Source organism: Salvia splendens, chromosome 21, assembly GCF_004379255.2.
Source record: "Salvia splendens isolate huo1 chromosome 21, SspV2, whole genome shotgun sequence".
NCBI lineage: Eukaryota > Viridiplantae > Streptophyta > Magnoliopsida > Lamiales > Lamiaceae > Salvia > Salvia splendens.
This window is the reverse complement of record NC_056052.1, coordinates 25,216,763-25,244,011: the sequence shown is the minus strand read 5'-3', so window position 1 is coordinate 25,244,011 and position 27,249 is coordinate 25,216,763. Positions and strand designations below refer to the sequence as shown.

Sequence of the window (27,249 nt, the reverse complement as noted above, 5' to 3'; positions counted from 1 at the left end):
ATGCTCTCCAAGCTCGTAGCCGTCGAACTCTCCAAAGCGTCCAATGACTATGCCGAGATGCAGAGGAAGTTGGCGGCTGCTGGTCATCGGGCCGAACAGGCTGAGGCTAACTTTGAGAAGGCCAGAGCTGCTAGGATTTCGGCCCAGGATGAAGCTCAGTTTGCCAAAAACCAGCTCGTCATCCAGCGGGAGCAGACGAAACGGAGGGATGCTGCTGCCGTGGTTGCCCAAGGGGAGGCTCTCCGTGTTTACACGGAGAAACTCTTTTTGAGCAGCCAGTTCTCGGCCTTTGTCGGTAGCCTGGTAAGGCTAATTGCCGATAAGGGCGAGCAGGGGGCCGACGTCGTGCTGCCTCTGTACAGCCGAGAGATAGCAGCTCGGCTTCAGAATCTGCCGCTCCTTGAGGAGCTCGCTTCATCTTCGGTCCTGCTTTCTGCAGACCGAGTCCGGAGTTGTCGAGCTGATCGGGACGAGAACCTGGAGGCTATCTTTGCCTCCGTGGGACCCGTTTCACCCGCTTCGACTTACCACGGAGAGGGTGAGGCCGAGCCGCTGGAGCGGGAGGCCGAAGTCGATCAGGCCGGGCATCCGGAGAAGGAAGCCGATCAGGAGGCGGAGGCGAGGCCGGCAGGAGGCGAGGCTGAGGCTGAGGTAGCCCAGGAGAAAGAAGCTGTACCAGACCGAGGAGCCGGAGACGAAGCTGGCGGAGTATGATTTCGTCTCCCTTCTCTTAGTCTAGTTTCTTCCTTGTAAAATGGCCTTGAAGCCCTAGTGTAAAAAATTTTCCTTGTGAATGAAAAATTCTCTACACTTGTCTTCGTATAGCTTTTCGTACTCGCCTTTATTCCTGTTGTATTTTACTATCTGCTCGGTACAGCTGCCGAACTAATATAGCTGCTTTGTACCCAAGGAGATGGAGATACTTCACTGGAAACGGCTGTACTCTTCGGCTTTGGACGAAGCTGAGAGAAGAGCTATAGCCGATCAGACGAAGAATGACGAGCTTCTGGCTCGTTTAGTGAAGCTGGATGCCGATATCAAGGACTTAGAGTCCGATAAGAAAGATCTGGAGGCCGAGCTGAATACGGCCATTGCTGAGAGGACTGCGTATGAGGATTACATCCGTGTGCGCGGGGGAATGACCATATCAGATGTTCAGGGTCGAGTTGACGAACTGTGGGAGGAATATCATGTACTCCGTATGAACAATGTGCTGGAGAGCCCGGCTTGCCAACAAGTTGTGACATCACTGCGGCGTTGGGCTTCTCGGTACAACATTGTTCTTTCTCGGCGCCCCTCCATAGAAAGATTCCTTCGGCATATCGCGCCAACAGATGCTCGCACTCCAGATCAAACCTCTGGTTCCCTTGTTCAAAACCCTACTCCCAGCCAACAACGAACTCCGGAACAGCCGGAAACGTCAAGACGAGAACGGGCTCAGGAGCAACCGGAATCGTCAAGACAGGGACGGACTGAAATTCGCCGAGGAGTTGTGACTATGAGCGAGCAAGATCAGCAGATGCTTATTGCAGAGACTCTTCATCGCCGAGGTGTTAGGACTTCTCGGGCTCGGGGAAGAGGCGTTGGGTCGAGGATAGCATCTCGTCGACCTGCTTATTCTTCATCTGCTCGGAACAACCGAACTCGGCTTCCAGAGGATTTTGCAGATAGGTGGCTTAACTTCAGCAACCCTGGACAGTAGAATAGTCCTTTGTAATAGCGTAACGCCATTTTGTAGGGTAGCTGAGTTGTATGCCGAACAAGATTTGAAAAATGAAAATTTGTTTTCGCTTCTAACACTGTATTTACAGCTTAGCGACAAAATTTCATCGTACTCGTCCTCGGTCTTATGAAGTAAACTTCTTTGACCGGACTTGGTCCTTGGTCTTATGAAGTAAACTTCTTTGACCGGACTCGTCTTTGGTCTGATGAAATAAACATCTTTGACCGGACTCGTCTTTGGTCTGATGAAATAAACATCTTTGACCGGACTCGTCTTTGGTCTGATGAAATAAACATCTTTGACCGGACTCGTCTTTGGTCTGATGAAATAAACATCTTTGACCGGACTCGTCTTTGGTCTGATGAAATAAACATCTTTGACCGGACTCGTCTTTGGTCCGATGAAATAAACATCTTTGACCGGACTTGGTTTGTGTTCTAATTTGGCGATTTTTGTCGCCGGGATCGAACTTTCCCTTGTCCTAATTCGGCGAGTTTTATCGCGTGGATCGGACTTTCCCAGTTAACCGAAGTGGTCTTATGCAGTAAACCCCTTTGACTAGACGTGGTCGTCCCCGGTCTTATGAGGTAAACTTCTTTGACCGAACTTGGTCGTCCTAATTCGGCGAGGTTTATCGCGTGGATCGGACTTTCCCTTATTGCAGTTCGTTTCAGACGAAGTGCTTATTAAGCTGAATTGCGGTCTTGTATCCTCCTTGGAAGCTTGGACTCACAATCGTTGGCTTATTGCAGTTCGTTTCAGACGGACTGCTTGTTAAGCTGAATTGTGGTCTTATATCCTCCTTAGAAGCTTGGACTCACAATAGTCTTTAATAATCGATCTAAAAAGGGGATCAGTCTTTAAAGAACGATATACCTTGGTACCATTTGTAAGAGACGACAAGCACATAGAGACAAAACACATAGAGAAAAAATGAAAAAGACGAAGGAAAAAAACTTTAAACCCCTTTTAAAAAACGACAAGTAAAAGGTAAAAAAACAAACAAATAAAAACATGTACCCCTATGACCGAACTAGACACAAGACAGACTGACCGGACCTTGTCTCTTACAAGTGGTACTTCTTGAGGTTGGAGACGTGCCATGTTCGGGGTACTTGTTCTCCTGACATGTGAGTCAATTTATAAGACCCTTTGCCGAGGACTTCTGACACCCGATACGGACCCTCCCATGTGGGTTCGAGTTTGCCCAGCTTTTCTGCTCGGCTTACTTCGTTGTTTCTCAAGACGAGATCTCCCACTTGAAATTGAAGCTTTTTCACCCTTTGGTTATAATACCGGGCTACTTGCTCCTTATACTTGGCTGCTTTTATGCACGCCAATTCTCTTCTTTCTTCGGCGAGATCCAGTTCTGCTCTCAGTCCGTCGTCATTCATTTCTGAGGAGAAATTCAGAGTTCGGGGACTGGGTACGCCGATCTCCACCGGAATTACGGCTTCAGTGCCGTACACCAGACTATACGGAGTTTCACCGTTGGAGGTTTTGGGTGTAGTTCGGTAGGACCACAGGACTTGAGGGAGATTTTCTACCCATTGTCCTTTGGCTTGTTCTAACCGAGCTTTTAACCCTTTCACCAGAATCCGGTTCGTTACTTCCGTTTGTCCGTTTGCTTGGGGATGGGAGACCGAAGTGAACCGCTGTTGAATGTTCAGCTCTTGGCACCAATTCTTGAACGTCTTGTCGGTGAACTGAGTCCCATTATCCGAGATGAGGATGTGGGGTATGCCAAATCGGCACACTATGTTCTTCCAGACGAAGTCCAATGCCTTTGAGCTCGTTATCGTAGCTAATGGTTCCGCCTCCACCCACTTCGTGAAGTAGTCCACGGCAACGATAAGGAATTTCATTTGCCGAGGAGCTTGAGGAAGTGGTCCCACTATGTCTATGCCCCATTGCACGAAAGGCCAAGGGCTTTGCATAGTGTACAGATCGGTCTGCGGCATCCTTGGGACATTTGCATGAATTTGGCACTTCGTACACTTCTTGACGAGCTGCACTGCCTCTTGTACCATGGTTGGCCAATAATATCCCCATCTCAGAACTTTTTTAGCTAAAGCTCTGGCTCCGATGTGGCTACCGCACGATCCTTCATGAACTTCTCTGAGGATGTAGTCCGTCTCTTCTGGTCCTACGCACCGCAATAACGGCTGGAGGTAAGACTTTCTAAAGAGGATCCCTTCATGAAGTTCGTACCGAAGTGCTCGGCACGTGATCTTCCGAGCTTCTCTCTTATCCTCGGACAATTGTCCTTGATCCAGATACTGCAAGATCGGCGTCATCCAGTTCGGCGAGCTGGATACTGAATGTACCTCGGCTTCATCAATGCTTCGATGCATTAATTCTTCCGCCTTTGCGCTCGGATATGAGGCCAACTTACTTAAGGCATCTGCTCGGCTATTTTCCGCTCTGGGGATGCGGATTATCCGAAAATAGGAGAAACTTCGGCTGATGCTTTGCGCTTTGTCCAAATACTTCTTCATTCTCTCGTCACGAGCTTCACTTGTACCCAACATGTGATTTACTATGACTTGTGAATCACAATGGACTTTGAGAGATTTGACGAGCAGACTTTGCGCTAACTGGAGTCCGGCCAGGAGGGCTTCGTACTCGGCTTCATTATTAGTAGTGGGGAATAGGAAACGAAGTGAGTAGGTTACCTCGTGTCCGTCGGGAGCGACAAGTAAAATACCAGCTCCACTTCCCATCTTGTTTGAAGCTCCATCTACGAATCCGCTCCAGCAGTCCGGCGGCTCTACTTCGGATTCCAAGGGCTGTGCTAGTTCGGCATTGGCAGAATTCTTCTGTTCGGCAATAACAGGAATTGCTTGATCGAACTTCGCTTCTGCAAGAAAATCTGCCAAGGCTTGTCCCTTGATGGCTTTCCGAGGTAGATATTCAATTGTGTGCTCTCCCAACTCTATAGCCCACTTGGCGATTCTGCCTGAAGCTTCTGGCTTGGTCAAAACTTGCCGAAGAGGTAGATCGGTTAAGACGCATACCTTGTGAGCATAGAAGTATGGCCGCAGTCTCCTTGCTGCATTTACTAACGCCAGAGCAATTTTTTCCAGAGGTTGATACCTTGTTTCTGGACCTCTTAATGCTCGGCTTGTAAAGTAGATGGGAAACTGCTTTAGGCCTTCTTCTCGTACAAGCACCGCGCTGATGGTTTGATCCGATGCCGCTAAGTATAAGAATAGTACTTCGGCTTCGGCTGGAGCAGAGAGAATAGGAAGCTCGGCTAGATAACTTTTGAGCTCGTCAAAGGCCTTTTTCTGCTCGGCTCCCCACTCGAACTTTGGTGCCTTTTTCAACACCTTGAAGAACGGCAGTTGCTTTTCGGCTGCTTGGGAAAGGAATCGACTCAGTGCGGCTAGACATCCGGTTAGCCTTTGCACGTCATGTATGGACTTCGGCATTGCCATGTTCTGAACGACTTGAACTTTTGAGGGGTTTGCCTTGAGTCCGTCTTTTGAAACCCAACAACCCAGAAACTTTCCCGAATCTACCAAAAAGGTACACTTTTGGGGATTAAGTTTGAGGTTGGCTTTCTTGAGCACGTTGAGAGTGGACTTGAGGTTGTGCTCGTACTCCGAGGTGCTTTTGCTCTTGACGACTATATCGTCAACATACACTTCGACCTCCTTTCCAATCAGGTGCCGAAAAAGCTTGTCTACCATCCTTTGATAAGTGGCTCCGGCATTCTTTAAACCGAATGGCATCTTTTTATAAGCGAAAATGCCGAAATCAGTAATGAAGGCTGTCTTTGAAGCGTCAATCTCATCCATTAAAACCTGATGGTATCCTTTGTATAGATCAAGAAAACAAAAAATTTCAAAGCCTATCAGAGCTTCTACTTTTTTATCTATGTTCGGAAGGGGATAGCAATCTTTGGGACAGTGCTTATTTAGATCGGTGAAATCTATGCACATCCGCCATCCTCCTTCCTTTTTCTTGATCATGACAGGATTGGCCACCCACGAAGGGTACTTCACTTCGAATAACACATCCGCCTTCAATAATTGACGGACTTCGTCATGGATGACTTGACTTCGTTCTGCCGCAAAGAGTCTTTGCTTCTGTTTTATCGGCCGGACCGAAGGATCAATATTTAAACGATGAGTGATTACCTCGGGGGGCACTCCGGTCATGTCCAACGGAGACCATGCAAAGACGTCTTTGTACTCCTTGAGGAGCTGGATGGTTTTTTCCCGAAGTAGAGGCGTTCCCGCGAAGCCGATCTTAACCGTTCTGGATGGATCGTCTTCGTACAGCTGAACTGTCATCGAGTTCGGCTCATGTATGACTTCGGTCATCGCCTCTGACTCCGGCTGCTGTGATTGCTATGCTTGGTGGTGCCGATCTGACTGCTCGGCACTTCTAAGCGCAATTTGCAGACATTCCTTTGCTCTCTTTTGGTCACCTCGGATGACCGCTATCCCTCCTTTAGTAGGGATCTTGATGGTGAGGTGATAAGTGGAGCAAATGGCCCGAACTGTGTTGAGCCAGTCTCTTCCCAGGATGACGTTGTACGGGGACCGAGCTTTCACCACGAAAAACTCAATCATCGTACTGGAGCTAGTAGGCGCTTTCCCCACCGTGATCGGAAGGCTGATAATACCTTCAGGGCGGGTGTCCTCCTGGGCGAAGCTCTTCAGGGGAAGCGGAGCCGGACTGAGCCGAGCTGGGTCCACTGCTAGTTTGTCGAAGCACTCTTTAAAAAGAATGCTGACTGACGCTCCTGTATCCACAAACACCCTGTGGATCAGTTTGTTTGCCACTCCGGCTTGGATGACAATGGCGTCTTGGTGAGGAGAGATGGCCGGGACGGGATCAGCATCCGAGAACGTAATCACTTCGTCCTGCTTCAGCCTTTTATGCGTTGGCTCCTCTCGATTGGAGCCTCTGCGCTCTGACTTCAGGGACGACTTGGTCTTCCCGGCAGGGAGAGCGTCAATAGTCAGGATTACTCCATCATATTGCGGCTCGTCATCGTCTTCGGGATCCGGCTGCTTTTTCGGATCCTGAGGGGCGCAGTTCGCACCTCTCTGCTTCTTATTCTTCTTTGACTGCTTGCTTTGGTATTTTTTCAATGTCCCTGCCCTCACAAGAACATCGATACCTGCAGCCAAGTTTCTGCACTCCTCGGTATCGTGACCGTGGTCTTGATGGTAGGAGCAGTAGTTATCCTGGGGTCGGCGCGCGGCTGATTTCGTCATCCGCTTTGGCTTTTCGAACAGGTCAGAGTGCAGTTCGAAAATTTCCGCTCTTGGCTTGTTCAGCGGTACGAACTGAGCGGGCGGCTTCTCGGGATTGAGACGGGGTCCCAATCTGTCTTGCACCGGAGTCCTTTGAATCCTTTCAAAAGGAGTTCGGCGAGGATGTCCCTGATCGCCAAAAGGAGTTCGGCGAGGATGTCCCTGATCGCTATGATCGGGCTTCCTCCTGTCTCCTCGGGACGATGAGCTGTCTAACGACCGTTTGCGACGGTCTGCCTCATCGGCCCGGGAGTACTGGTCCGCAATGTCCCACATTTCCTGAGCTGTCTGCGGACCGCACTCGACGAGCTTCCTGTAGAGCGCTCCGGGCAGGATTCCATTTTGGAATGCCGAGATGACAAGCAGATCGTTGAGATCGTCTACTTGCAAGCATTCCTTGTGGAATCTTGTCATAAAGTCGCTGATTTTTTCGTCGCGACCTTGACGAATGGAAAGCAGCTGAGCCGAAGTGATTCGGGCTTCCGCTTTCTGAAAGAACCTCCTGTGGAAGGCATCCATTAGATCTCGGTAAGATCTGATGCTGCCCTGGGGGAGGCTATCGAACCACCTTCTCGCGTTCCCGATGAGCAGCTCGGGAAACAGCTTGCACATGTGGACCTCGTTGAGACCCTGGTTCGCCATGTTATATTGATAGCGCCCCAAGAAATCGTGAGGGTCCACGAGCCCGTCGTAAGTCATCGACGGAGTTCGGTAGTTCTGTGGTAGGGGAGTTCGGGTGATGTCGTCCGAGAACGGAGTCTTCAGTGCTCCGTACACGGCGAATCCGATATCTCGTCGGTATGGAGGAGATTGAGTTCTCCTGTGATTCCGGTACCGAGGAGGAACAGGAATATGTCGGGGTTGAGGATTCTTCTTCCTGGAAGACACGGCACTACTGCGGTAGTGACTTTCATGTCTGGATGAAGAAGGAGAATCCTCCGTTTTCGTCTTCGGCTCTTGGCTCTTTTGCAGGAAGGCTAAGAACTCATCCTGCTTCTCAGCCAAGAACAGCTTGACAGCCTCATTCAAATCAGGCTGCTGGGAAGACTCAGTGGGACGATTTTTGGAGCGGCCTGTTCCTTCGCCATGAGAACTGGTGGTGGATTTATCCCTAGGTTGTTTTCCAGACCTATGGGATGGATTGGCTTCCTCCGGGTTCTCACGGGCAGGAATGCGGGTATTCTGCGATCTGGTATGCATTTTTTTGGGTGGAAAAAATGGATCAAAAATTCGCTTTATCACAAATTTTGTTCTTCGCTTCCCACAGACGGCGCCAGTGATGGATCCGCGAATTTTTGATGTTAGCAAATGCTGGTAGAGAATGAAAATGCAGACACAAGGAATTTACGTGGTTCGATTTACTGAAGTAAATCTACGTCCACGGGAAGAAGGGAGGGCAAGATTGTATTGCTTGATCTGTTTTCTACAGCTTACAAATACAAACTTGCTATTTGCTATATGGTATTTTATCTCTAGAGAGCTTAACCTTCTCATATCAGATCTAAGTTCTATTTATATCTTGGACTAAGATCGTGGCTTGCATCACCACCCTAAGTCGTGGATGTCGTGTAGGTCATGGCCTAAGATCGTGGATGTAGCGTAGGTCATGGCCTACGATCGTGGCCTGAGTTGACACCACGTGGTAGTGGGTGTGTTGGACATCCTGTATGGGTCCACTAACTCCTTGTTCGGTCGAATACTGAGACCGAACTGCTTTGGTTGCCGATCTGAGAGTAGAGCTTGATGCCGACCTGAGAGCAGAGCTTGATTGGTTGGCTTTTACCGAGCTGTAGGCTGAGGCCGAACTCTTTGGTAATGCCGAACTCATACTCCTGCTTTGGTTGCCGATCTGAGAGTAGAGCTTGATGCCGACCTGAGAGCAGAGCTTGATAGGTTGGCTTTTACCGAGCTGTAGGCTGAGGCCGAACTCTTTGGTAATGCCGAACTCATACTCCTGCTTTGGTTGCCGATCTGAGAGTAGAGCTTGATGCCGACCTGAGAGCAGAGCTTGATAGGTTGGCTTTTACCGAGCTGTAGGCTGAGGCCGAACTCTTTGGTAATGCCGAACTCATACTCTTCCTTGGGCTTTGGGCTGATGGGTCGTCATTGCTGTTGGGCTTGTTTAGTACGCACCCCATCAAATCCCGATCACCGTTTCGCGTTCTCCGCCCTCTCCAAATCCACCTATTGGGTACCATTTCTGTGCCCTATTCACTTGTAATCAGTCAATTACTGTGTTGTTTGGATTTTAGGGTTGAATTGATTGGTTGAGAGTGAGATGGAATTCCGTGGATAATACTTTTGTTGTGTTAAGAATGAGAGGCATTATTGGGGATTGCAGAAGAGCACTGAAATAATTCAATGTTGAGCTAGGAGGTTTTAAGATTGAAAATGTTTATGTGTTTGCTATCTGGATTTATCTGGTTTTGGCTTGTTAGTTGTTACTGAGTGCATCATGCCTTTATAAGATAACATTATGCATTTGCAATTTAAGCGTGCTGCGGAGCTTTATATGTTGGTACCTCGTGCTCAACATGTTCGTAATGCTTTTGCTTAATCAACATTATGCATTCTAACTCACAGCGTATAGAGCTCTGCATAATTTTGTGATATGGATTATGGTGTTTGTGTTTTTCTGTTTGAGTGGCATGGTTGTCGCGTTGATTAGAATCACGCCCCTTTTTGTGTTGGTTGTGACCCATGTATGTTAGAAATCTACCTGTTATCATATTTAGAAAAGTTGAAAAGATCTGGGCTCATTTTACTCTGCTAGTAACTTCTTTTGTTTTGATGGATGATAAATTTTGCTGCAAGATGCATTTGGATATAAGAATGCTAGTTCGGTTTTAATGTTGGAATTAAGAGGGCAGTATCATGTCTTAGGTTGAAGTAGATATGATAATTTAAATAGACTTCTTCGACGTTGGGTTGCTGAAATATTGGCATGAATGCTATGCTTTTTGCTCTTAGACACAGTTTGTCTCCTGTTTCTCTCAGTCAGTTGTTATTGATGCTACTCTTAGTCTTTGATCTTATTCACCTGATTTTGTCCTATTGCTTCATTGTAAAGCTCCGGAAAGAGTTCAGCAGTGAAGTTGATGCATCACTTTCTGCTCTACGAGGTCTCTCGGTGGATTCATCCGCTAGTCAGGCAGATCTCACTCAGCTTTTCAAAGTGGCAACTCATGAAGCAAAGAAATCCCGTGCTCAAAATCGTATATTCCGCGTGGTCAGTGACCATCATGAACTCACATTATCCTCATATGTTTATTACATTATCAATTATCATCAACAAAAATAGTAAGTATTGAATTTGGTTTCATTTAGGAGCTGTAAAACTCAAAAAATCATCTCCATATTCTTACCTTTCTTTGTTTTATGCCTTCCTATGCCTATGCTTAATCCCTTGGCTTTCTCTTGTTTCAGATCTTGATCTACTGTAGGTCATCCATGCCGCCACAATCCCAGTTGCCTTCAACTCTGAAGCTCTTCACCTTGGATGTGATGTACCTCCACGACAAACCCGGACCTGATAACTGTCCACAAGTGGTGTATGATACACTGGTTGACGCCCTCGAACGAATCAGTGAGTTCGAGGGCTATATATTCGAGAGCGGTCAAGGACTGACGCGTGCCCTTTTCCGAAACATGTGCCAGCTGTTGTGCCATCCTCAGCAGCGTTGCATTCAGGACGAGCTGGACCTACCCAAGTCTCTGGTGAAGAAGTCTCCCGCAGCTGAAGGGTTGCAAGGTGATGAAAACGTCGTCGTCTCCAGCCAGTGACTGAAATGTAATTATCAAGAATCTAAGGTAACTCTCCAGCCACCAAAATGCTGATTTATCTGTCTGAATTTTTTGTCAAGTATTATGACGCAGCTCTAATTACAGTAAATTTGATGTAGTGTTTATTAGATTCAGATTCTTGATCCTTTAAGATGCTAGAATCCTCTACTGCATAATCGTGTTGATTATGATAAGTAACCTCGATTATGGAAATGTGTATTAAGATAAGCATGAGCGTAATACACCTCCCATGTATCGAGGTTATGTAATAGTCCTAGTCTTTTTTATCCACTTTCGGCCGTCCACAAAAATAGTCGCCTTCTATTTTTCCTAAGTTTCCCTCTCTAATAAGGCGAAATTCTCCACTTCCTCTCGATGTTTTACTACTAATTTTGCATTAAACTCGTTCACTGCGAAGACTATTAGAGTAGAATTGTTAATACTATATAATTTAGAACAGAATCTTCCTTGTTCTTAGCTGTTTAGCATTTCAAAAATTCTCAATAATGGAGATTTAAAATATTTAAAAAACTTTTTGGTATGTGTTGATGAATAGATGATCTGATCCACAAAATGATATGAAATTATTATGATAATTATTACTAGTATAATCGAAGTTTGAAAATACAACATGTACGTACCAGATTGTCATGACCACTTATCTTATCATACTTGTAGTTGTGGTTGTGAAGATAACTCCAATTATCAAATGCTAGTATAATTTAGGTCAATGGTTTTGGTTGTGTAATTTTATTAGTAATTTCGTTAGTCATTTTATTAAAATGTCTATAGTCAACTATTCATACGATTTAGGAGTGTCACCTGATGTAGGTAAAATTTATTGGCCATGAAAATGTAGACTAGTGAATTTGACTTACTTAATCCAACTTGAACTTCAAAGTTTAAAAGCCTATTTGTAGAAGAAATGGTAGTATGTATGAATTTCTAAATAGATAACTAACTAACTAACTAACTAAATACGCATACCAAAGCTATTAAAACTTATTGGTGTCTTCATAAGAAAATAAAATAAATATTGATGTCAGCATGATTGGCCTTTCATAATAATGTAAAGTCTGCAACTTAAAATAAATAAATAAAGTATAGTCGTTATAAATATTTTGTTATTATTGTTATTGGCTAATAACTACCCGACTAAAAGGTTACTTAATTTCCACAGAGGCTGTCATTTTCTATTGTCGTGTATTGCTTTTTTTCTTGATGGCCTTATTAGGGTACCGAAATTTAATTACCACCAATAGATACATGTCAAGATTCAAAGCCCCACAAAAAAAAGTTTAAATATATAATAGATAATATAAATTGATTAATCATGCTATAGGGAGTAGTATAAAAGTCCAGAGAGAGAGAGAGAGAGTTCAGGTTGTACGGCAAATTTGATTATTTGAATATAGCTGTATACAATCTTAAATAATTACAATCATTTACATAAGAAAATTAAATCATCTCTCTTAGTCATCAACTTATAAAATTTGAAAATAATGATCTGTTTCTTCCAAAGGTTGAGGTGCCCTGAATCGTGTAGAATATTTAATAAATAATGGTATCATTCTTATTGGTAACCGCGTGGATTATCCCCCAAGTAAAGTCATACACATAAACCAATAATTATCAAATTATCGAATTTATTTAGTTTTAATTTGGACTTTATATCACACGAACCAAGTATGTTGTTCAACATCATTCCAAATAGAATACTAGGAGTAGTAATTATTTTTCTAACAAATATTTCATAAATCATTACACATTATAGAACTATCTCTCTAAAAATGAATAGCCATTATAAAGCACGCGCTTATTACATCGAAACAGGATAAGTCCAATTTCATTTTCTAATAAGCTGGAATACACAATTAATCAAAAACAAACAAATAAAATACACAATAAATTTATACAAATTGAATTGGGCGGTTTTAAAGACTTGTGAATTGCAACAAGTTACCAATAACATGAAAATTACTAGTAGTAATGTTTGTAGGCTCTTTTCACCACAATCACATCTATTTTCCGAAAGACGGTAAGGTCTTCACGTTTTTTGTTTCATTCTCAAGCCCCTAGATTATCTTATCGAACTTATCATATTTGTTTCGATAAATAGCTTTTTAGACACTTGAATCTGTTTGGATCACATAAAGAGTATTCATCTTCACCATTAAGATAAGGGGACTTGCTTCACAAAAACGACTTCTCACTTTTCTCTGACAAGTAACGAATTATATTTAACAAATCGCTATTTCCGGCTGAAAATATTATATACTCCTATATTTAACAAATAGCTATTTCCGGCTGAAAATATTATATGCAATATTACCATGTGCAATACATATTTCAAAAATATTTCAATATTTCAAAATATTTCAAAAATACATATTTCAAAAATATACCATGCAATATATATTTCAAAAATATTATATACCATGCAATACAATTATTCAAAAATGTACTACTGATGAGAATATTACCATGCAATACATATTTAACCACTAGTATATACTCTAGTGACATCAATACCAACAAGTAACCAAACCAAAACCGCCCGAATTTCAAACCCAATTCTTTAAAAAAACACAAATACTAAATGTGTAAAACATTGATAAGTCAACACCCAAATAGCTGCAAACTGATTTCTGCATACCAATTCAATCCTACACAAACACACATAAGATGCCCTTTGAATTGAATCTTGGGGTAGCCTATAATAATAGTCCAACAAATAAAAAACAACTCAATTATTGAATCTAGTTGTTTCTTCAACTCTCCATCTCTTTCAAGAAAATATAAAATTTGCATATTCCATGGTCCCCAACTCCCTATATATGGGGACTATATTTCTCCCTTTTGGATTCCAAGTATATACAACAAGACACACTCTAGAGAGAGAGAGAGAGAAGCAAGGGAGAGAAGATGGGAATTTGTGCTTCCATTTCATCTCCAGTGATACATGATGATTCCTATGGCCAAGAGAGTGCTGTGTATTATACAGGAATCAGTAGCAATGAATCATCACAGAAAATTGGCTCAGTTTATTCTCATGCAGGAAGCAAAGGATTGAACCAAGATTGTGCTCTTCTTTTTCAGGTGTGTCTACTTTTTTTGTGTGTTATATAATGGTCTTTGTATAAAAAAAGGATGAGAAGGGAAAATAGTGAGGTTTGAATCCTCAATGTATGTCCCATCCGAAAAAGTTATGATCATCAACAAAATTTCTCCTAAATTCATCCATCAAACTACACATGTTCTCATTGTTAGGTATTGTATTTGCATTGAAGGATTATGAAAATGAAGTGTGTATTCTTACATAATTTGATACTCCATTATGTAACATCTCACATGTTTTGATTTTGAAATTATAAGAATAATCTAGTGATTTATTACGTATCGATATTATTTTGATTTCGGTTTAGGACAAAATTTATCTATTTACGTGCACAGTGACAGATAGAAATGAGAGGCACGAGGGGCTTAAGCCCGTGAAATTATTGAATACTTGATATATTGTGCGAATTATTGTGTAAAAGTCCGGGTCATCAACACAAATCATAGTAAAAATTCAGTTTTCAACATTTCGAATACGAAATATAGAAAATACAGAACTCATCCAAAAAAACCATGTGTCCGCCTCTGCACATGTGTCGCATGTACCATCCAAAAACACCGTCTAAACCACGAGCGACCATGTAACGTTGTCGGGCTTTTCTCGCAGGGCTACGGAGTCGAGGAAGGGGCCATTTGTGCGGTGTTTGATGGGCATGGCAAGAATGGGCACACAGTGAGCAAGATTGTGAGGAACAGGCTGCCTTCTCTCCTTCTCAACCACAGAAAAATGGGGAGTGATCAAAGCAAGAATTTCCAAAGATGGAAAGAAGCTTGCATCACTTCATTCAAAGCTGTAGACAGAGAGATTCAATTTCTTGAAACCTTGGATTGCTCTTGTAGTGGAACAACTGCTACTGTCGTAATCAGACAGGTAAATGATTAATCATACTGTACTAGTTTATAACTCGAACTTTGTCGAAATTGCAATTTTGCCCCTAAAGTCGAGAATCCCGACTTCATAGATTGTTTATAAAGTAATCGTAAGTTGAGGACATTTTCTAGAGTAAAAGAAAGTGTGTTTGATTTTTATTTACGAAGTGTGGTGACGATGATGATAGGCTGAAGATCTGACGGTTGCAAATCTCGGAGATTCGAGAGCAGTTCTAGGGACTAGGAGCGAGAATGGGATCGTGGCCGTTCAGTTGACTAATGATCTCAAGCCTGGGGTGCCATGTAAGAAGAGAAGAAACCACACTTTGTAAAAAAAAATGTTTACACGCACTACACACACTATATGCATGAAATTGCTGGTGATGATGTTTGGAAAATGTGTTTTTTATACTTTTGCAGGTGAAGCAGAGAGAATAACAAAGTGTAAAGGGAGAGTGTTTGCACTAAAAGATGAGCCACATATACAGAGAGTCTGGCTGCCTTATGATGACTCGCCCGGACTCGCTATGTCTCGAGCTTTTGGGGATTTCGTGCTAAAAAACAATGGCATTATTTGCATCCCGGAGGTCTCCCACCACCGGATCACTCCCCAAGACGAGTTTCTTGTCGTGGCGACAGATGGGGTGAGCAAACTTTTGAAGAAAAAGAAATCATATCAGAAATAATTATGAATTTTAGAAATGATTGATTCGATTTTTCAAAATATCTAATTGTTTTTTATTGAAGGTGTGGGATGTGCTGAGCAACGAGGAAGTAGTGTCGATGGTAGCGGCTGCAGATAATGAAGAGGTAGCAGCAAAGGCGGTGGTTGATGCAGCAATTGCAATGTGGAAACACAAGTTTCCCAACTCAAAAAGGGATGATTGCACTGTTAATTGTCTATTTTTGCAATCTAAATCACTCTAGATTTATATCTTGATATATATACATATAGAGTCTTGAAGTCTACTGGGGTTTTAGACCACTTCAATATCATAGCCAAATACTACATGATATGATGTATAAACCATGATATTTGAATATTGAGTGAAAGTAGGAAATGTTTAGTGTAAATATGGGTTTGAACCTAGCTGTACTCAATGTTTTTTCAGAAAAATATCTCCTAACTTATGGTCTCTTAAAAACCCTACAGCTTCAAGAACCCAAGGAGCTGACTCAAAATTCTGTTACCAAATTATATCAATTAAGACATAAATTTAAAAAAACATATAAGTTGGAGACATTTTTATCTCAGAATATAAAAGTTGGAAACACAAAAAAGAATTAAATCAACCCTCTAAATATTTGCAGACATAAGCAATTTTATAAATGGTAACCGAATGATTGATAATAAGGATGGAAATCCATCCTCTCAGATAAAGAGTGTTCATATTATGTTTTAAGTAACAAGGTTTTGTACACGGTGAAAAGGGGAAAGAGACGCGGCCTCAAAGTTTATCGACAAAAATTACCCACCGAAGATACGGAAGAACATGTGTAGCAAAAGAAGGCAACGGATCAAAAGCATCTAAATTGAAGGCAAAAAATAACGGTTCTCTTACATTGCCGGAACAGCAGCAGCTTCCTCGTCAGCTAATTTATCCTTGGAATTCTCTCCACCGACCAGAAAATCATCGTATATGACTGGCATTCGTATCCGTTCATGAGCAGATGTACGTTTTGGTCCGGCTTCGTGCTGACTTTGATCGTGAGGTGCGAGATCCATATTATCCGATGGATTACCCTCGATCTGATTGCCAGCAAGAGGTGCGTTTTTGGATGGAGCATCACGGTGTTGCACGGGTGGTTCTTGCTTCTGCTGCTTGAATTGTTTCTGCAATGTTGTGAACGAGAATATTTAATAGTTTGATTCTAGCAAAACACGGACAGCTACACCAAAACGACGTACGGAGGTGCAACTGCTTACACACGATGGCTAGTGACGTGACTACGAAACTAAAGCAAATTTAGAAAAGTTATTATCTAAGTAAACATGCATACACAACTACAGCCAAACATACCTCAAACTCTCTTCCTTGTCTCATTATCTCTTTGTAGGCATTTGGATCGCGTACTTTGATAATATTCCATAATACACCACCACCTCTACGGAATCGGCTGCCATCTGAGGTCATCTGACCTCCAGAAGCTTGGATTGCATCAACCTACACGTTCGTTTTTCATGTTAAACTGTCATAAGAGCGAATCTGTACAAAAACGAAACTCACAAGTTTTGCTATACATCATTTCCAAAAGAGTTTTTAAAATTCTAGCTGAAGCACAAACTAACTACAGGATCTCATACATCTTTTCACCCACACATCAATCAATATTTACTCCCGGCCTGGGCTTTCTCGTTATAGCAGGCCGAATTTACATAAGTTCTATTGATCATTAGCCATGGTGCATGGGTTAAAAGTCTAACATATAGGAAGAGACTATCTGAACCTGCCGAATAAGTGATGACAACAACGAGGATCAGATAAGGCTGTCCTCATGAACGTAGAGTAGGACAGTCAACCAGAGTCTCACCTTCAATTACCACATCAATATTTCCAGGTTTACCTAACCGCATGGATTGATGGTTTACAAAACTCTTATTATCTAGTAATACATGAGTTTTCATAGATGCCTCAAGGCATGAGGTCCGCCAGGATAATGATAGGATTATCCAACAATTTAAACAAACAATCCTGGTGTAGTGAGAAGGATATTAGGAGTGTGATGTCAGAACAAAAGAATGATTCTGTAGAAAATGTAGCAGGCGTTTATTCCCAACTACATCAAACACATACCAACATACATCATCCAAATAGTGAGGACAGTTGAAGAAATCATTTATGACCATCAACTCGCTCTGGAAATTTTGAAGTACTTCACTGGATTGAGGATTCATATATCAGAATGATTAAATATGAAGAAAATCGTATTGCAACATGAAAAATTCACAAGCGACAAATCATTGAGGGGTCACAAGCCTACCTATTTCTTCCGACTTGTATGCTGAAAGCCTTGGATGAGGGACTGGAGGTGTGAATACCTCATGTTACAATCTCAAAAATCCAAAACTACCCCAACATCAATAACTTACCTATTGTACTACTTCAAATTGACCTAACAAAACTTGAAGAAATTTTTAAAAGTTTAAACATACACACACTGCACATATGCAATACCATAGTAAAAGTGTAAAACTCAGAACTACCCTTTAATAAGACAAAAATTGAATCCAAATAAGTAATACTATAAAATAGATGCCGCTTCAACAGTATTGAACACCTATCTCTAGCAATGATTGTATGTATATAGAAACTATAACAGTGGTTTACCTCTTTAATAAGATCACTCAAAGCTGCCACTCCAAGACAACCAACAGCAGTGTACATAAGATAAGATTTTGGCTCTCTCAAACGCTTGCATGCATCAATAACAAACCTAAGGAAGGTGTCATAAAAAAAGTAAAGGAAAAATTAGTCTTACTGTAAAACCAACAGCAAAAAGTATGAAAACCGTAGTAGGTAATTAGAACATCCCAGATAACAGAGTATATATTTTTGGAATGAACAAGAACAAGACTTGAAAATATACAGACCTGTTAACATCAGTTACATTTGGACCTACACTGCCACCTCTTCTCCTCTTGTTTTTCTTTTTCTTCTTCTTCTTATTCTTCTGTTTTGAACTTGGCCTGTTAGATTCTTGATCTTCTTGAATATCATGAACATTAGAACTTTCTCCTGCTCTAGTCCTTTGAATTGGTTCAACAAACTCACCCTCTTCTACATCAAGCATCTCAACATCTTGCCCAGCCTCAAAGTTTTCCTCGTCAAAAAGTGTGTCAAGCAAGCTTTCTTGTCCTTCCATGTAACTACAGCAGTTCGCGTCCAGGTCAAATGTTCTTGTTCAAACAAACATAAGCAAGACTTAACCTAAACAAGTATAATATCTTATAGGACCAACTGGCTGGGAATACATTAAGCTTGTTGTTGATATGCAATAAAGTTTCATCATACCGCAGCTCCACCAAATGAAATCTACAAGATTATAATATCCAAAAATATGGAAATTAAATTAGGCATTAGCATTTTGATAGCATACATGGCCTAGGCTAATAGAGCAAACACAATTTAACAAGTACTCCGGATAATTCTTTTCTGCACACGCCTAAAACGTGCATTCTGAAGTATTTAAAAATCATTTTTTACTTAAGGAAACTCACAGATCATACCTATTCGGGAGCTACTAGCTCTCTTATGGACTATTTTAACAAAATATTAAGAATACCTTCTCTAATCAACAGGATCTTTAAGAGATGTCTTAAAATTCCGCAAACTCTCCTCACACATATGTTTCCATAGCATATTCCAATACAAAAATGCCACCAGATAGGCAGATAAACAATACAATCAAAGCAGGGATAAACAAAGAGACATTCAAAGGCTCCTACACGGTATCATACACTAAATGATCCAGCTTCCAACACACAAACACAGCTGAAAAATAACAAAACCATTTCAAACATAGACAACCAAGAATCAACCAGCTGCTCTAATTTTCAAAACGACTTTTACAAAATAAGTGAAGCTCATAGACCCCTCCTACACCATGAAATCACCATAAACCCTAACGAATATTCATAATTAACAATAACAAAAACAAAAACAAATATCCTAAATATCACATAAAAATTGGCGGAAACATTGGCATTACAATCAAATTTAAACGGATTATCAAGCAAATCAAAGTTAGAAATTAAGAAGAATAAGAACCTGGCTTCGATTACTGAAACTGTTGCAGCGCTCGACTTCAGAATAACAGAGAGCTTAAACAAAAAACTGCCGAAATGCGGAAAATCAAATATATTTATTTATTTATATTTTGGTTTGTAACGCAATATGAATCTAAACTATTGGGGCCTAATGTCTAAAGGGCCTTCTATTATTGGGCTCATATATCTAATGGGCCTTACCTCTTACATGTATATAAAAGAAGGATTATTCAAACTAAATTATAGCTTAAGTTTTGATTTAAAAATAAATTTTTCATAAAATATGTAATATTATGAATATTCGTTTTCAAGCAACAAACATTAAAACCAATGATATGCATATAAAAAATCTATTTTCTTTAATGCTGAAAAACCAATGAAAACTCTCTCAAACCGCCCGAAAATTATAACCCAAGCTGATAAGGAACAACAAAGGCATGTAAACTAACAATATATTTTAAATCATAAGTATAAGTGAATAAACTAATTATTACCAATAATCACAAATATATTATAGAAATATACGTATTTGTATTTATTATATGTATATTTTATTAATAAATAAATATTAAAGGGCATATCATGACAAATTCGAATGATTTAATTTCAAATATTAACTATTGTACCATTAAGTTAACGTATGCATGATATGTTAATTATGCATAAGCTAGGTTTAGTTGTAACTTATCCATAAAATACGATGCTATTGTGGCAAAATGAAATGCCTAAGAAAAATAGGAGTATTCTCTTTTTTTTTCAAAGAATATGACATAGTAGTATACTTTTTAATCTATGAACATATATGACACATTTTTCAAAAATAAAAAAACCACTGTTATCTCTGCTTTATTGTCTATTTATTTAACACATATTATGACATAACATAAAATTTTATGGAACTAGTCACATATCCATATGACCATATATGTAGATAAACATTGCATGCTAGAGCATAAATTCACAATTGTTTCCTCCTGAAAAAATACACACACAAATATTGTCACACTAAAATAAAATGAATCACAAGACTCAACAAGATTTAATAACAAAAAAAATATCCAAACCATGACAATTTTATCAACCAAGTGGATGCTTGCATCTAGCAATTTGTTGTGTATAAATAGTTATAGAAAGTGACGTGATCATGTGATTGATTCAATCTTATTTAATCATATTATATCAATTATACAATCCATTTGTCCTTGAGTTAGAGTGGGCAGGAGTGCATAAGATTCTATCTATATTTAAAGATTCATTTTCTATTGATGAATCTACCCTTGATTTCACATCTTGTCACTCAACCACATACTTAAATATCAAAATTTATGATGTTCTTATAAAGTAGTTGTATATGTTGACTTTTTGCAGGGTTAAAATTTCAAATATGGTTTAGAATATGTCATTTATAAAGTACTAATACGCAAGATTTGTAATTTCGACGATACAAACTTTTAAAATATGAAAATCTCAATATCTTACACTATAAAGAAAGACACAAATTATTAATGGATAAACTATTTGACCCTTTAATCGTAATAATTACTATAAAACTTAAAGTGTAGCTATAAAGTAAAAAATAGTTTGCATAAGTACTTATCAATTTAATACGGCGTTGTCACATAGAATACATTTTGCGACAATTTCAACTTTTATTATTGGGACCACTAGAAGGCTAATACGAGTGGTTATTCTTTTATGGTGGTACCCACTGAATATTCTAATCTTATCTTTTCAATTAAAAGTATTTTTTGATAGAAAATACATCAAAATGACATAATGATTAATTAGAAGTAGAAAAAGAAATAATTAACGACATACAAAAACAAACTACTCCACTTTAGTGTAAAATAAGTAATACCAACCCATTTAATGGAATTGGATAAAAATAGTAGTAGTTGTTAACCCTTTCGAATAAATTATGTTACTCTACAAAATAAAATAAAATAAAATCATACTAACAAACAAGTCTTGACCTTTGAGCATTCATAATTTCAATTTTGTGATTTTAATAACACTTCAAATAATTCATTTCCTAGTACACGTAGATTTACGAATTTTTTTTATTCTAGTCAAGTAAGTGATTTAATCGAATACAGTATAATTTTGAATTTCTGATTTTGATCACACATAATTTCAACTATTCATATACTTTTAAAATAAAATGTTACTAATTTAATAATTAGGGAGTAATTCATTATACTACAATAAGTAATTTGTGCTCAAGTCACACGTAAGTCGCAACCAAAAAAATTATTTGGCTATATAATCGAACAGTTTAGATTCTTCAACCACTCCTCACTTCTCCCGAATTCCATATCTACATTCCTTCAGCACCGGGAAAAATGATACGCTACGCCGCCGGTGCACTCTTCGTCCTTGCACTCTCGATCCTGACCGTTGCTCACGGCCGCCACGATCTCCTCAGGCTGCCGACCGAAGCTCGCCGCTTCTTCGGCGGCGCGGCCGCGGACAGTGACGCCGGAGCAGATGACGACTCTGTGGGGACTAGATGGGCCGTCCTCTTCGCAGGATCCAACGGCTACTGGAATTACAGGCACCAGGTGATCGCGATCAAATTTCTCTTAATTTTTTTGTAGGATATTTTATTTCTGTGCTGATTTATTGTTTATATATGGCCGTTGATGCTTACTGAAAATCCGTAGGTAGTCAAGCGCAGGGGCGGAGTCAGGACCGGATTCCGGATTTCAATTCGACGGGGGCAAAAATATATCTAAGAAGAAATTTTAAAATTTTGAGGTAGAGCATTCATAAAAGAAATCAAAAATTTTTAAAAATTACTCCATGAAATACTACATTAAATATGTTGAGATTAAATATATTGAGTCCCAGTAGATCCGCCCCTGGTCAGGCGACAAAATAGATTTGTTTTTTTTATTGATTTTGGAAGCTAATTTTGGAGAGGGGCGGAGTTCTGTGTTTTTTTTTGGTGTTGCTTCTTTTTACTGTTTTTCCTTTTTCTTTACATTTTTTTTCCGATTTAGATCTTAATTTTACTGCTGTGTGTGAGTTTATCAGCTCATGGTTACTGAATCATCATAGACTTAGTTTAAACTCTTCTGTCATTTTCGTTTATGACGGTAATTTTGGAATTTTTTCACGATTTACCAAGTTTTATGTAGTCAATTGCGATTACAGTACTCATCTATTCCGAGATTTTATATCTAATTTGAGCTTTCACAAAATCAAAATATCCTTTATCTGCCTGCGTTTCATTTCTTAAAAGTGGTTGCAAATTCATCAAAACGAAATATGGCATAGATAAGAATCTCAGCTCCAAACCTTTACTTTGGCTTAAGAGAAATTATTGGAAGCAAGTTATGAAAGATAATAAATTATTAATATATTTTAGCCAGTAGTTGTCTATTGCGTGCTCTAGTAATGAACAAGGCAGAGTCATAGTTGGGACCACAGAGATTATAAATCATAAACATAATACAGGAGTGTCTTTTTTGTAGTGAGAGTCAAATTACTAAAGTTGCTGATGCTTGTCTAGTTGAAAATTCACATATTCTTCTTTTCTTGATATCCATCTTTATCCATATGCCCTTGATTTTCCTTGAAATGAATTGAAGTTGAGATTAATGAGTGAGTATCAGGAAACATTCAGAATATTGATCTTCCACCCTCTCTTTATGTGGGTAGCTAACTATGATGATTTACTTGTTAACTAGTGACTAATATAAGACACTGATATTGGAACCAATAATTTTTACACTAGTATACTTGGCATGAACATCAGGGCAAGTAATTATAAGGGAAAATATCGAGTTATGATTGAATAACGAAAGTGAAGTTGCAAAAGGGAACACGTAAGCAAGCAAGATATATGTTGTTTTCTTCTATTGGTGCAGTTTGCTATTCATGGTTTGTTTTATGTGTAAATGATGAGATCTCCATGATTCTTCTCTGTGTCGGATCAGTGGAGCTGATGCATGTTCTTGTGCTAGGCTGACGTGTGCCATGCTTATCAAATCTTAAAGAAAGGTGGTCTGAAGGATGAAAACATTGTAGTTTTCATGTATGATGATATTGCCAATAACAGAGAAAACCCTCGGCCTGGTGTCATCATCAACAACCCGCATGGTGCGGACGTGTACAAGGGAGTTCCAAAGGTTCGTGTTTGTTTCAAGTATCCTAGTTTCTTGTCAGCTGTAGAAGAAGCTCAATTTTTCCTAATAGAGTTAATTTCGGCAGGATTATGTTGGAAGCGCGGTAAATGCTGAAAACTTTTACGCTGCTATTCTTGGAAACAAATCTGCAGTGAAAGGAGGTAGTGGAAAGGTCGTGGACAGTGGTCCGAATGATCACATCTTCATATATTACACAGATCACGGTGGTCCTGGAATTCTCGGTTAGTAAACTCTTTTATTGTAAAATTTCTTCATTCATTATTTCAGTATGCTGATGATAGATTATGCCATCCTACACATTCTCTTCACCAGTGTTTTTGTTGTGCGTTGGACTGATTATTCTTGATGAGTTATGTATGCTTAGGGACGCCTGCCGGACCATACATATACGCGGATGACCTAAATGCTGTCTTGAAACAGAAGCATGCTGCTGGGACATATAAGAGCCTGGTAATTTGAGTACATACTTCATTCTTGAGTAACATATCTGTAGCAATAAAAACACTAATACCTACATACTATGTCATAGGTTTTTTATTTGGAAGCATGTGAATCCGGAAGCATATTTGAAGGTCTTCTTCCTGAAGGCTTGAACATATATGCAACAACTGCATCAAACGCTATAGAGAGTAGTTGGGGAACCTACTGCCCAGGAGAGTACCCGGCTCCTCCCCCTGAATATGACACCTGCTTGGGCGACCTCTATAGTATTGCCTGGATGGAAGATAGGTAATATCATGTATTCTTCAACTCTTTCTACTTCATTTGGTCCTCGTGTATGCAAATAAGAAAGTTTCCTCGAACGTGGATGATTCCTCTTGTAAGAGTCATCGGAAGGTCATCTAGCTAGTTCTGAAACTACTATATTTTCCTGATCAATATTGACTTTGTGGTGTTTATCAATAGTGACAGGCATAATCTCCGGACTGAAACTTTGAAGCAGCAGTACGAGCTGGTAAGATCTTGCGAAACTAAATATTTCCTCTGCTTAAAGGGGTATTATTGAACAGATATGACCTTTCTTCCTTGCATTTTCAGGTCAAGAAGCGAACAGCAAATGACAATGGTTACTATGGCTCCCACGTCATGCAATTTGGCGACGTGAAGCTGAGTGTGGAGGCTCTTTATCTGTATATGGGCACAGATCCTGCTAATGATAACTCCACTTTCGCGGAGGACAATTCTCTGTCGCCATCTTCACAAGCTGTCAACCAGCGCGACGCTGATCTTCTGCATTTCTGGCATAAGGTATGTGTAACAAACTCGAGTTTGATCAAATTAATCATAGGATAAAAAGATCAAATGAGAATCAATGTCACATTTCCTCGATTTGTGCTTCATATTTTGATTCCCACTTGCAGTTCCGGAAGGCTGCTGAGGGATCTGATCGCAAGGCTGAAGCTCAGAACCAGCTTGCTGAAGCTATGGCACACCGCGCACACATTGACAACACCATCAAATTGATCGGAAAACTCCTCTTCGGGATAGAGAAGAGCCACGAAGTCATGAACTACGTCCAACCTACAGGCAAGCCTCTTGTTGAAGACTGGAGCTGCATGAAAACTATGGTAATAACAAACACTAACACATGCCAAAAACATTCATAGCATCTTCATTCCATTCCCTCATTTCAATCAAGAACACGTTCATTCGTATCTTCAACCACAGGTTAGGACATTTGAGGCGCGCTGTGGGGCACTATCCCAGTACGGGATGAAGCACATGCGGGCTTTTGCCAACATCTGCAATGCGGGTGTGAAGAGTGAGGCGATGGCCGAGGCTTCTGCACAAGCCTGCACCACCTTCCCTTTCAACTCTTGGAGCTCTCTCATTAGGGGCTTCAGCGCTTGATTCGTCGCCACCGTCGTCGTGCAGCCTGGCTATGTGCAGAAGCAGTGGTGCTGGATTTCAGCTTGTATATATGAAGATGGTCTTGATCATATATATTGATGATGATTATATATATGTTGACGCTGTTGGTGGCTTTTTTGTACATAGTGCCATGGAACACTAGGCTCTCTTATTATTCTTGTTCATATAATCAAATTAATCGGAAATTGTGGGCAACAATTTAAGTATTTATGTATAGAAAAAAGCAGGCTTTGATAAGGTGTGTAGTAATTTATGAATTGCCTTACATTTGATGAAACATTAAGGCCATGTTTGGTTGCCAGGATTATGTCTGGGAAAGTAATCTGATTCCTTAAATTTTAAATTCCTGTGTTTGTTTCTGTTTTTAATCAAACTGGGAAAGTAATCAAAATCCTGAAACAATGAAAGTTAGTACAACTTTCCATGATTCTGAATCCTAACTTTTCTTATGTATTCTTTTTCTCAGTTTTAGGATTCTTACATATTTAATGCAATATAGTACAGTTTTTTATTATTATTATTATTATTATTATTATTATTATTATTATTATTATTATTATTATTATTATTATTATTATTATTATTATTATCATCATTATTATTGTTATTATTTATTACAATGTTTTAAAAATAATTTAAAAGTATAAACCTTACTTAATTTCAAGATAATAAATAACTATAATTCAAATTATCATAATTATAACTATATTATTAATATTTATTTTTATTTTTATTATCATAATAATAATAATAATTTATTAAATAATTAAATATAATTATAATTATATAATAATATAATAATTATTAATTTATAAATTAGTAATTAACAATAAAATTGTAGTGAAATTTTAAATTATAAAATTTATTCAATTAAAAATTAAGTAAATATAATGATAATAATAATAATCTTATTTATTATTATATTATTATATATTATGATGTATAATCCATATTTAAACTATCCATCGTAATAATAAATAAAATAATATAATTATTATCATTTGTAATTAATAATTTATTAAATAATATGTATTATTATTTTTTATAAATAAAAAATGATAAGTATATTTTTAGTTTAATGTTTAAATCAAATATATACTTTCAAATCTTGATATTTTCCAAACACGGGAAAGTAAAGTTATTAAAAATTATATTCCCGGGATTCATTTTCCCAGGAATCATTTTGATAATAAAAATAATAACAGAAACAAACACAGGGAATCTTTATTTTGCAATATATGATCATGGATGAGGGATAATTATTTATTAACAACTCAACCCAATATATCTTTAAGACTCCGTACTACCTTATTGTATAAGGAACCAAATGATAACAAATTGAAGAAAAGAAAGGCAAATTACATTATCAATGACACTAGCTTTTTTTGACTTTTAGTTTAGCTTTTCTTTCTCTATTTAGATTGAAATGTAGTATCCATAATCATTGAAATAAATAAATTAATTAAGTTCATATATACTATAGTTAGTTAGTGAGGCACAATTTAAAATTTTCAAATGATCAAAAGCATCTACTTACTAAATGTGGGTGGTCCATTTAAAAATTGCTGATAAATTTCAAATTATAACACGAATTTATTGGCTTCTCCAAACTCCAAATTTGGGATTGTTTTAAAAACCAAAGCAAAATTAGATCAATAAACCTAACCATATTAGTTTAAGTTAACCATGGTA

The 27,249-nt window shown here is 39.3% G+C and overlaps 3 protein-coding genes and 1 pseudogene across 5 annotated transcripts; 3 read left to right on the top strand and 1 right to left on the bottom strand.

The window, feature by feature from the left end:
* The first annotated feature begins 9,923 nt into the window (after positions 1 to 9,923).
* Positions 9,924 to 10,847, top strand: LOC121784752. Its single transcript, XM_042182975.1, has 2 exons — positions 9,924 to 10,225; positions 10,423 to 10,847. Exons 1-2 carry the CDS (start codon positions 9,941 to 9,943, stop codon positions 10,777 to 10,779), a joined length of 642 nt encoding a protein of 213 aa, XP_042038909.1. The 5' UTR covers positions 9,924 to 9,940; the 3' UTR covers positions 10,780 to 10,847.
* A 2,816-nt stretch (positions 10,848 to 13,663) lies between these two features.
* Positions 13,664 to 15,902, top strand: LOC121783628 (probable protein phosphatase 2C 72). Its single transcript, XM_042181762.1, has 5 exons — positions 13,664 to 13,878; positions 14,504 to 14,767; positions 14,955 to 15,069; positions 15,187 to 15,410; positions 15,514 to 15,902. Exons 1-5 carry the CDS (start codon positions 13,705 to 13,707, stop codon positions 15,691 to 15,693), a joined length of 957 nt encoding a protein of 318 aa, XP_042037696.1. The 5' UTR covers positions 13,664 to 13,704; the 3' UTR covers positions 15,694 to 15,902.
* A 166-nt stretch (positions 15,903 to 16,068) lies between these two features.
* LOC121783757 lies at positions 16,069 to 19,673 on the bottom strand. Of its 3 annotated transcripts, none has more exons than XM_042181934.1 (6): positions 19,536 to 19,602; positions 18,740 to 18,800; positions 18,359 to 18,634; positions 18,096 to 18,201; positions 16,788 to 16,931; positions 16,069 to 16,600 (listed from the first exon to the last, which is right to left on the bottom strand). In XM_042181934.1, the coding sequence occupies exons 2-6, from the start codon at positions 18,775 to 18,777 to the stop codon at positions 16,325 to 16,327; spliced, it is 840 nt and encodes a 279-aa protein (XP_042037868.1). In that variant the 5' UTR covers positions 18,778 to 18,800; positions 19,536 to 19,602; the 3' UTR covers positions 16,069 to 16,324. The 3 variants fall into 3 exon arrangements, with proteins under 3 accessions (XP_042037868.1, XP_042037870.1, XP_042037869.1); XM_042181936.1 differs by having other exon boundaries at positions 18,780 to 18,800; positions 19,536 to 19,588; XM_042181935.1 differs by lacking the exon at positions 18,740 to 18,800 and having other exon boundaries at positions 19,536 to 19,673.
* A 2,119-nt stretch (positions 19,674 to 21,792) lies between these two features.
* Positions 21,793 to 25,900, top strand: LOC121785249 (annotated as a pseudogene).
* Positions 25,901 to 27,249: the final 1,349 nt, after the last annotated feature.

Bases quoted from the DNA above. Each gene is read 5' to 3' on its own strand.
- LOC121783628 (XM_042181762.1), top strand. From the start codon at position 13,705: ATGGGAATTTGTGCTTCCATTTCATCTCCAGTGATACATGATGATTCC. The intron at 15,070-15,186 runs GTAAGAAGAGAA...ATACTTTTGCAG, and splicing joins TCTCAAGCCTGGGGTGCCAT to GTGAAGCAGAGAGAATAACA. The intron at 15,411-15,513 runs GTGAGCAAACTT...TTTTTATTGAAG, and splicing joins TTGTCGTGGCGACAGATGGG to GTGTGGGATGTGCTGAGCAA.
- LOC121783757 (XM_042181934.1), bottom strand. From the start codon at position 18,777: ATGATGAAACTTTATTGCATATCAACAACAAGCTTAAT. The intron at 18,635-18,739 runs GTATTCCCAGCC...GAACTGCTGTAG, and splicing joins ATATCAACAACAAGCTTAAT to TTACATGGAAGGACAAGAAA. The intron at 16,601-16,787 runs GTATGTTTGGCT...ACAACATTGCAG, and splicing joins GACAAGGAAGAGAGTTTGAG to AAACAATTCAAGCAGCAGAA.
- LOC121784752 (XM_042182975.1), top strand. From the start codon at position 9,941: ATGAATGCTATGCTTTTTGCTCTTAGACACAGTTTGTCTCCTGTTTCT. The intron at 10,226-10,422 runs GTCAGTGACCAT...CTCTTGTTTCAG, and splicing joins AAAATCGTATATTCCGCGTG to ATCTTGATCTACTGTAGGTC.